The sequence below is a fragment of the Metopolophium dirhodum genome, chromosome 8, assembly GCF_019925205.1.
Source record: "Metopolophium dirhodum isolate CAU chromosome 8, ASM1992520v1, whole genome shotgun sequence".
Lineage (NCBI taxonomy): Eukaryota > Metazoa > Arthropoda > Insecta > Hemiptera > Aphididae > Metopolophium > Metopolophium dirhodum.
Genome location: NC_083567.1, coordinates 23,721,636 through 23,733,266, shown reverse-complemented (window position 1 = coordinate 23,733,266; position 11,631 = coordinate 23,721,636). Strand labels below are relative to the sequence as shown.

General features: G+C 33.6%; 1 protein-coding gene across 2 annotated transcripts in view; it reads right to left on the bottom strand.

Annotated features, from left to right (window-relative positions):
- Positions 1-515: 515 nt before the first annotated feature.
- Positions 516-11,631, bottom strand: part of LOC132949847 (uncharacterized) — a 67,214-nt gene continuing 56,098 nt past the window's right edge. For both annotated transcript variants that reach the window (XM_061020928.1, XM_061020927.1), the window contains 4 exons: positions 10,113-10,520; positions 6,710-7,614; positions 3,066-3,216; positions 516-2,315 (listed from right to left, as the gene is read on the bottom strand). In XM_061020928.1, coding sequence (XP_060876911.1) covers positions 1,458-2,315; positions 3,066-3,216; positions 6,710-7,614; positions 10,113-10,520 — 2,322 coding nt within the window. In that variant the 3' untranslated portion in view covers positions 516-1,457. The remainder of the gene's footprint in view (positions 2,316-3,065; positions 3,217-6,709; positions 7,615-10,112; positions 10,521-11,631) is intronic.

Here is an 11,631-nt window from a genome sequence, read left to right as displayed (position 1 = left end):
ATAAATATATACCTACCTAAGACAAATTATACTCAACTTATGGCAATAAAATAAAAATGTATGCCTAGTAATTTTTTGTCATTAATGAAAAGTTGACATGTTAAATACCTAAGAGTTAAATTTTTTTAGATGGCCCACATAGAAAAAACTGGCCTGAAGCTGCTGCTCCGTTAAAAATATCTGGCGGCACACCTGTTAAAAATATGGTATTGACTATTGATACGGGGTACCTATACTTTGCATACATTGTATTTGTATAATGCATTCAAATACATGTAGGTAGTTGCATTGAAAATTACTAATGCATTTTTTGAATGTATTAAATTACAATGAAAAATGTATAGGTACCTAGGTAACCCTACTTATTTTAATGTTATATATTTGCGATCGAGTATAGGCAACCCAATGGCTAGGTAGTAGGTAGTATTCTTATTGATAATTAATCATTTACAGGGAACATCAATTTTTTTTTTTTTTAATATAGCATATATTTTATGTAAAACACAGTATAAACATACATGAGTAGAGTTAATTTTTATTAACACCTTATACTCTTACATTCATTTAAATCACTCATAGTACATACAAAAAAAAATCACAAAATTATTGAGCGATATATTATAATAAAACAATAATTATTTACAATTTTTTAGTACTTACACGTGTGCAACACAATTTGAATTAACTATACTTAAAAAATATCTTTAAAAATAAATTAGTATGGACAGTTTTATATTTTAAAAAAATTAGTAGTAATAATAAAATAAAATATAAAATATATTAATGGCATCGGTTCTTGTTACCGGTGCCTTAGTGTAATATATACCTATATATATATTATTACAATAATTATTAACTGTATAATAATGATACAATGATAATATTATGTTAAAAACAATTAGATAGGTACAAAAAAAATATACGTATAATTAATTATATTATCGATTATGATGATCATAGACCTTACAGCAGGCTATGATCTTGATCCATACGATTATGTCATAAATACATAATATTATTATATTATTTATATAGGTATACCTAGGTACTAGGTGTATTATAGAGCTAATAACAAAATATTATATTAGGTATTTACCAGTAGAAACAATAATATTGTATATTATTTTCTTGCATAAATTATAATTTTATTGTTATATTATTTTTAGTTATTAATAGTAATATAAGTGTATGTATATACGTCATAATATTATATTATTTTAATAACGATCGGAGGTGTCCATGATAACAATAACAACTAACTGCAAATTCTATTCTGTGAAACGGCTGACCTCATATTATTATATGATCATTACAGTGAAACCTTTCCTCAAAGACATGTCCAAATTGTGGACCATTTTTGGAAATAAACTGAACCCTCTGAATAGCGGACAACTCCGAAAGGCGAACAGAAGTCAGCGACCGGTATTGAGAGGTTTCACTGTGTTGTTATTATATAATCAGTTCCTGCCGTTCCTGACCTCGATCACTACTCCGCCGCCGCCGATGCCGTTGTACCCGTTGATGGTGTCGCCGCCACTGCCGCCGTTGTACCGGCTCTTGGTCACCGTCTTTGTCTCAGTCGACTCAATGGTCTCCACCCGGCCGTCCCTGGGCACCTTTTTCTTGGTGAAGTTCTGCACCGTGTTGGTGACACTCGGCCGGTACGGGTCGTCCGACTTGGACGTGATCCGCACCGTCTCGGTGTAATCATCCTTGCTGCCACGGCGTGTCACGCTCCGGTTGGTCACTTCGCCGCCTCCGTGTCTGATGGTCGGCGACGACGAGTGGCCGCTGCTCGAATACGATGGCCTGTCCATCTTGACGGGCGAATACCGCCGGCTGTTGGTGGTCGCGTCCTCCTGGTGGCTGAGCGTCTTGTACAGCTCGGGCGCGTGGTCCAGCAGGCCCTTCATGAAGATCTTTTTCTTCGGATCGTCCCGCCGATACGCAGTGCCAGTGCCGCCGCCGTTGCTCAGCTCTCCCGGGCTGGCCCAGCTGCCGGACAGCGATCTGTACCCGTCGTCCGCGCCCACCGACAGGTCCTTGGTGCTCCTGCTCAACATGCTCACGATGTTCGGGCTCTTCAGCGGCGGCGGTGACTCCTCCAGCCGGTGCAACGTGCTCACCGACCGTCGCGTCTGGTGTCCCGGGTCCGGCTGCACGTTGAAGCTCTGGCTCCGGAGCAACGACGGTTTCGAGAACGTCCGCTGCGGTTTCGTCGGCCCGTTGGCGAACGACACGTTGATCATGCTCCCGGAGTTGGCTGCCGACCGGTTCGTAACGCCGCCGTAATCGTTCTCCCGGGACGCGTGCACCTGTCATATGGTAACGATTCCGATATAGTATTATCATTTATCAGTGTTTTCGTGCTATACCGTCTGTTAAAAGTTATAATTTATATGGCCTTATATTATGTATGCGACTTCTCGGTGGATTATTTTATAGAAGTATACACACTTTATTTTAAAAATTATTAACACGTTTGTACCTACGTTACAGAACAACATTTTTGAAAATACTATATTTTTTTCTACATTTTTATCGTTATCCTTTTTTGAAGTCTTTCGCATTTTTTTAAGATAATATAAACTACTTTAAATATCAAATTGTCAAAAACTTCGAAATCGGGATAGTCTGATCTGCGCTTTATTAATAAAGAGATAGTTTAGCATTTTTTATTCTATGAACGCTCACTAGAAATATGTTATAGTTACAAATTCCAAATTCTACATAGTTTTCGGCATGCGTAACTACATAGATAGGTACCTACGTTAAGACAAAAAAATGTTGTTCAGTAAAACAGAAAAGTACCAAACTCTCAGTAAAATATTGAGTTGTACGAATGCGTAAAACACCGAAATTCGTGAACTTTGTAAGGCTATAACTTATAAACCAAAGATTTCCAGCAATTAATTTTTGCAACATCGTTCTTAACTCGTAATAACGTTATACATTGGTTTCCGAAAAAAAATTGAAATTAAATAGATATAGACAATAATACCTAATAGCATATAAACATGATACATGTTTAACTGTACAAATGATTTTAATATAGCTTTATTCACCTGTTTTTTTATTTTGCTCTCGGTTCGGAGTTTTCTCGGCAGCGTTTGCGCTCTGTCCGACACGTTACTGTTGTTATCGTCGGCTAACAGACGTCCTGTAGACTTACTAAACCGACCCAATGTAGTACTGGTCGTGTTCACTGGTATAGTCCTGAAACATTTATTATTTAGTCTATGTGACTCCACATAATATGCATAAGACTAATTACTATAAATATTAATATCATCATAATAATATTACGATGATATTATAACAGTTATGTTTATATAATTGTTATAAAATATTATAACAGTTTATAGTAATTAATACAATATTTTGATTTGCGTTTTCTATGATGATTTTAATTTGTAATAGAATCGGTATCAACCACGCACGATGTAATTTCACAGCTAAAATGTATTGTTGAAATGTAGTAGGTACTAATACAATAATATGATACTATCGGTGGTAATAAAAAATCATTCACTTGATAAGTAGGTACTGTTGCTACTTGCGGTCATTCATATGTACTAATAATACTCTAGTATAGGTACCTACCTATATATACCTACCTACAATTGTTTTTTTTTTAAATCTAATTCTAGTACAAAATGTGTTTTGATAATAAATTGCGCTATCTAGTCAAGTTATTGTGACATTATCGCAGGAAATAAGAGGTAGTAGTTTATATCCTGATTTGGATTTTTGACGTGGGCGTTTTCTGCGTGCTGTCCGTGGAAAAATATCTCGTGGAAAACAAACGTAAACAAGTCAAAACTAGACGATGTATGTCATCAGGTAGGTTTAGGTTTGAAACAGGACGTAGGTGTGTTACAACGCGCAGTGTTTCAAATTAATTGCATATTTTTTTTTCTCGTGAATAATTGGTCCCTACGTAAATGAAGTGCCGTGCCCCGACCTTGAAAGCACCGAAAACGGACTATCAACTAGCCAATAGTGCGTAATATAGTGTCGCACAATTTGTTTCGAAATTATCTATACGACTAAACTGCGTTTGTTACTGGTAACCAGGTATACCATCACGGTGGTCACTGTACTAGGATTGTGTCTACATGCTATAACAATTAAAACACTTGTCCGTTGCCAATTTTGAATGATTATATTAATATATAGGCAGTATCCAAATCCAAGGTCGGTTTTAATAATATAGCCTAAGGATATTCGTCTAATGATTAGATTGTCTAATACGAGTAATCCTATATAATCCGCTATAACCATGACAAATATTTTATTGTAATTTGTTAATTATTAAAACATTACTATAAGGCCTACCTACGACTAACCCAACCTAACCATAGACAATGTCAAACTAGAAACTCACACTCGGGAAATTCAATTCCCCTTGTTCCCTAAATAATAATAGGTACTTTCCGAACTTATTAGGTTACAGATGATACAAATTAATTAAATAAAAATGAAATTGCTAATTAGAAACGCTTTTAGGACTTAACGTTAGAATTACAAATCCAATTGAAAGTTATAAATTATAATATAATATAAACTACACTATTATTATTTGTACGGAAATAGGTACAATGTGGAGGAATTAAATAAATATTTATTATGAACCAATAATTTGTTAATTAGTTTAAAAATTAGTAATTACAAATGAAATCTTCTTATACGCGAAATTACACAAAACGTCGGTAGCGTATTTTTGCACGATGAGGAAAAGTGGAGCAGACTTAAACCGTGAACAGCAATCGTCATTATTGTAATTAAATATTCCCGATCGGTACATTATTAGGTCAAGTAGTAGGTATAAACGTATAGTATAAATGCTAACCGACAAAATATTATGTATTTGTTTGGATTGCGCCGGACTACACCTCGAATTTTCTGAGATTGTACATACTATTTTTATCTCGAGACACAATATTAAAATAAAAAATATAATATATAAATCTAAATATTATTTCTAATCGAGTGGATTTTCGTCTGCTCGATCGCCTAGTTCGCTGTGTGTTGAGTGCGTAATATAATATTCGGAACATCATAAACTATCGCAAATATCACTATAAGGTTGAGTGTGTGTCGAAGCTTCCGTTCATTTCAGTGAAATCGTCTGCGGCCTACGTAAAATCTATAAGTAAATTCTGTGGCGTGTCTCCCTCACACGGGGAAATTGCAGCCTGCCACAGTTCACTTTCATTCGCACACGCAAATAATATAATAATAATAACACAGCGACGACAACAGACACGAGACACGCCTCGTGCGAAATCGGCTTGTAGCAATTAATAATATATATTATACTTTATTTTTAAAAATAAAAACAGGTTTCGCCTTTTTAAGATATTAGCACACGGCACCGACGATCGAGTCCGTGTGCGTTTATCAATTTTCGCCAGCCTCCTTGTGGATACAAACAAAAAAAATAACAGGCTAATAATCATGTTGGCGTTTTAATATTTATAGGAGTGTTCCATTCTATGCTAATAATGTTATACACGGTTGATTGTTATTACGATACGACGTATGTATATTATGTATAGCGTAGGGCCGTCGTTTTTTTTTGCCATATTGTGGTGCTGAATCGTATAAGCAACAATGGAAATGATTGCGGATTATTATTGTTATTGTCATCATTGTAGCGAAATTGTAATATCGATCGAAAATATTGTAAATCGATAAGCAACAGTATACCTAGTCAACGTGCACGGTGACGAGCATATTATGACTCGTATGCATAAAGATATTATAATGCGTTGCGCACAAATATGTTTAGGTAAACGCGAAGTAATAAGTAGGTATATTATTATATTGTTTTTCTCTTTATTTTATTGTGAATTAGTATAAAAAAAAATAAATAACTTTAAGCACCTATAATGGCTAATATTATTTTTATATAATACAAATAATTAATTGTCGCTAGGTCCATTATACATTAGGATATTATTCTATTAAAAATTATCATTAGGACGCAGTTTTAGTAAAATAATTTATATTCTATAATAATAATTGAAAATGTACATTTTAAATTTGTATATACCTAATTAGTAATACAACGTAATCAACTTTCAGGTAAATAGTAAGTACCTATATTTCTTCAAATTAATTATTATGGCTAATATACTTATTTCACTTATCAGCGTTAAATATTATAAAATATTTGATTAAGTTTTATATAAATTACAATAAATAGGTACTCGAGTCCTTTGTTTAATTATTTTTCTTACAACAGTTTTACTAAATATATGTTTTAATAATGCGAGATCGATCAATTAGTATTTTACAAACTAAATAACTTAAATGAAAACTCAAAAACCGTATTAACGGAAAAATACGGCCACTTAAATATGCTTAGTACACGTAATTCTCGTAATCTCGTATAGTTCTTATATTTGGTTAGGCTATAATATAATGGTTTTAAAAAAATAATTTACCGATTTAAATACTGTCAATAACTAAAGTTAAATTTAGTCTTGTGAATTGGAGTTGGATTATCGTAATAATATTATAATGATAAAAAAAAATGCTCGCCAAAATACATCTAAAACTGCGTTAGGGTGTGTCGAGTCTGGGCTGCGCACAAAATGCGCAAAAACCCATATTATTATTATGGTGCAGGAACCGCACTATAACCAGCGACGCAGGACGTAAACACTTAAGGATAATAACGTGGCAGGGATTTAAATATTACCTCTGGACGTAATGAGTGTGGTGATGGTGTTGCGGTGAGTCGTAAGTGCCGCCGCCGCCGTTCTTCTTATGCGGTCTGCGCTTGCCGCCGTCGTATTCCCTCTCGCGGCCGTAGATGCTGCCGCCAAACGGGTCCTCGCCCAAGTAGTATCTGTGCACGCCGTTGCCGGTCCTGCCACCGCCGTTCATCACAGGCGATTGTCCTCTGGCGTCCTGACCGCGGTGATCGTTGTACCGGTGACCGTCGTCGTCTTCGCGATGGTGTCCGTCGTCGGCGCCGTCGTCTTCGTCGTAGTCGTCGTAGTCGTCGCGCGCCCTGCTACGGTTGTTGTCGGCCGTCCGTCCAGCTCTGTGTCTGTCCAAGGTCTGCGTGCTGCCGAACAACCGCTGATGACGGTCGGCGACTGGCCTGACGCCGCCGTCGTAACTTCTGTAGGTGTTCTCGCCGTCGCCGCCGCCGTAACCGTAGTCGCCGTCGTCGCCACTGTCGGCGTGCCGTCGCTCGGCCGATTCCGGTTTCTTCCGGGTTTTCTTCCGATCGGCGTCCGACTTGTTGCTGTGCCCGCCCGTGAACTTTCCCACTAGCCGCCGGAACGATTCACCAAACGATTTCTTCCGCTCCTGTTTGCCGTTGCCGCCGTTGTCGGGCGCCGGCCGCGCGTCCGCAGCAAACCTCGTCTTCTGGTACACTTTTTTCGAACGACCGCCCGCCGTCGACGACCCGTTGCTGGCCCGCCGTTCGGGTTCCGGCGAATAGTCTGGTTTCGGTTCTGGCGCCACTGCGGCCGTCGGTTTGTTATTGCGGTGGCCGTCCGCCGATCGCCGCCGGCGGTGGTCCCAAGACCGGTATGGGTCCGACGGCGCCGGCGAATCGGTTGAATCGTGACGTCTGTCGGCAGCCATAGTCTGCGGGAATACGAAAAATATATTACGATCATCGTTTTAATAATAATGAAAAAAAAATTAACTCGCCGTTCAACGCAATAATCGTTAGAGTCGTTATTATTATTATTATTATTATTATCATCATTACATCATTTTTACTATCATAATCATATGTATTAAGAACAAGAAGATTTTTTTACTTGTCCGCAAAGTTTGAGCCAAACCACGACTGCATCTCCCTACCCCTCCCCCTCCTACTGCAGACAAACATCGCGTTCATCGTCGTGTCGCATCATAACAGTGCTGCTGCAGGTGTACAATTAAATAACCGTAATCGTAGTTAAAGGTACTGTTTTGATGAACATGACGTTATTACATAATATGGGATATTTTTATATTTTTTAAGCAGAACGCTTAAAATTTAAGTGGACTGGTACAAAACGGTTTGTTTCCGCTAACGTATTTAAAGCATATTATATTATAATCTCCACGAAAATTCGATACGAGTGTTGCATTAAATAATATCATTCATCACACATTCACACTGAATTTAATACCTATAAATAAGTAGGTACCTATAATGCACGTTTAAAAAATGTACATAACGTAATTAATTAATATAGTGTCAATGTAATATTATAATATCTAATTTACATTAAATTTTTTCTGAACTTTATTAATTGTTCAATTTATATATATTATACCTATACTTTTGTTTCATCCTATATCACTATAATAATTATTATGATATATACCAAATGAAAAATTTTAATTTTAATCTCGATCTCGATCTCTATTTTATAAAATAGGTATCCGAAGAATGGTATTACGACACATTTTTTAAACCTGTTTATTTATTACTTTAAATTATAATAGCTATTATACGTTATACATATTATATAATACATAATATTTAAATATACCTATACATACAATATATAACTTATAATTTTTTAAGAATTATCTTTTTTCATTGTCTGTTACAAACGCAGATGAAATATTTTAACTAAATATTATTATATTCAATGAAGTAATTACATTGACAATCAAAGTAGACAATGTGACAAGTAATTGGATTTATTTAATTACAGTGTCATGAATATTTTTAAATTTATGGATTAATTATCACCATAATTTAAAATATTTATAAGAATTGTAAGAAACAACGATATGATTTATCAATTAATGTATCAAAATATAGGTATCGTAAATTATCCAAATACATATCGAGTATGATAATGATAGTAGTATAACATTTTAATACTTATACAACATCATAATTTATAATAAAAAGTCTACGAAATTAGTTCTATGCCTTAATGTTGAAAAATTTACTTTTACGAAAATATCTTAACAATTGCAATAACAATGAATATTTAACGGTAGATACATTTTTAAATTATTATAGAAAATATATCACTTTTCAATAGTTACAGGCTTACAGCCTACAATAAGTATCTATATAGTTACAAAAAATACATAATAATAGGTATATGTCACATTATAAGAATAATATCCCATTTATAAATATCTGAATTAATTGTTTTTTTTTATGTTTTAATAAAGTATGTTAATTTAAAATGTTATCTACAGAACTTAACAGTTTTTATGCACATATAAAGTATCTATAGTAGCTGATGATAATTGACAACACTTTTTATTATAAAATTTGTATATATAATACATATTATATATAATAATTAATGTTATGTCTTACAGTTATAAAGTTATTATATAGTAATATTTATATATTTTAATATGATTTAAATATTAATATATAAGACAAATTTGAAATTATCAACATAGTGTTTATTGATATTATAGTGGTCCATTTCTATAAATGATAGGCAAGTATAAATGTAGCTTTAGCATATCAGTTTATTGTCTGTAGGTACTACTGGTACTAGATATATTTGATATTTTAGGGTGTGGTTCATGTTTCAGTTTTTTTTTTTACTTTAGATGTTTATCTAAAACATCTTCCCGCTCAAAATTGGCTTCCATATCGAATTTCAATCGAAGAACGCATTCTTGAAATATTTGAACCTTAAATGAAGGGTTGACCATGATAAAGTGGCTAACAATAAATTTAATTAAGTAGGTACTTGGTATTCTTCCAATACTATAGGTACCTATATAAATATCAACTGGAGTTTTAGACTTCATATAAATATTATTTCATGTTTTCATATGTACATAGTAGTATAGTACATTACCATTATTATTCATTGTTAGTTAATATATTTATAAATTTATTTATTTAAACTTTAATAAATGAATGACAATGATATAAATACTAAAATATTAATGAGTTAATGTTTGTGTGTATTGCCTACTTACACATCTAGCTAAGGCGAATGTCACTTTTTTTTTACATATTATAACATATTTCATATAAGTACTAGTTCACCATACGTATTTGTCGTATTTATATAAAAATAAAATATTATATTACTAAGATTAAGTATAGGTATTAAAAAGGATTAATGAAAATTGTAAATGGTTAATAGATATCTCACCTGAACATATCCGTTGTGATGCGATTGGTTAAACCCATTTATCGCATTACGTCCAGACAATTTATCTTTTGTCATTTCGTATCCCTGGACCCTTTGTTGAACTGAATTGAACAATGGAGATGACTCTAGTTCATTGACAGTATTTTTAATAATTTCGGTTTTTTGTTCTCTTTTTCTTCTAATCGGGGGTCTGATAGGTGCCGAATCGTTATTTTTCCATTCGGACACTCCTTTGAAGTATCCATTGGCTGGCGTCTCTGTTGATTTCATAGTCACGTTAATGAAACTATTTGACGTAGTCTTTTGATGACCTCGATCATCCTCTTCTTCTTCTTCTGATAAGTTTCCGGTAGACGACCTGGTCGATTCGCTACCAAAATGATGTTCTAGCCATTTAGCTGTTTCCACCTATAGAAAACATATTATTAGTTATTAAGCAATTATAATTTATTATTGAAAGTAAATATACTATCATTAGGGCTGTGAATTCATAGGAAAGTGCATTTTTTTTTGGTGATTGTAAAACATAGCTTTGTGAGTACATAATTTGAATTATGTAATAACGAATCCATCTATAAAACTTTTATTTTGCATATTTTTGCATTTTTTGACGTTTTCAATTTTTTAGGTCATTTTTTCGCATTTTTAGGTCATATTTTACTTTTTTAGTTCATTTTCTAGTATTTTTAATCAAATTCCGTCAATTGACTTGTTTGAAAACAATTTTTTTTTATTTTACACGGGCTGTATATATTATATGTCAAATTTATATTTTAATAAATAATATTTTACACAAGTCACACGCTATATACGGGTTAGGTAAAGATAACGATTCGATAAAATAAGGCAATTGCTAGACAACTATATGCATATCGTATATCAGTCACGAATTTCCAGATTAAGTTATTAGTAGGTATTTTAGTATTATATCGTTTAGTACCCAGTGTTGCCGAACTGGCTATTTTATAGCTAGATCTAGCTTTTTTGAATCGACGTCTAGCTATGAAAATATTGATCTAGCAGGTAGCTATTTAAATGGCATTTTCTGCAGTTATAATACAGGCAATATAGCTATTTTAGCTTTTCCTCAAAAAACAAATTTTTTTTTTTATAATAAAATACAATTCTTTATTATCACGGTTGTAGATAAACAACCTACTTACCCGCGGGCTGACCACAAAGAAAGTCTTTCTTTCATAATCTATGATTACAAGCACGGTTTAAGATAGTAATATCTTAAACCGTGATCACGAGTGAAGAATTAAGATAATATTTTAAATTTTAATCATAACAAGGACTACAACATGATTCGAGAATAGAGATTCATGATGATAACGTTCGTTATCATTAACTCCAAAATTATAACTTAATTTTAAACTATATTTAGATGATCGAGTGTGTAGACTAGTGTTTACTGTTTAGTGTGTTTATCTATCTCGAGTCATAGAAGTATAGAACAATAATTTTAGTTTGAGTTATCCGCGTAGTACTGTTTGTTATTTATTTAATTAAATATTTT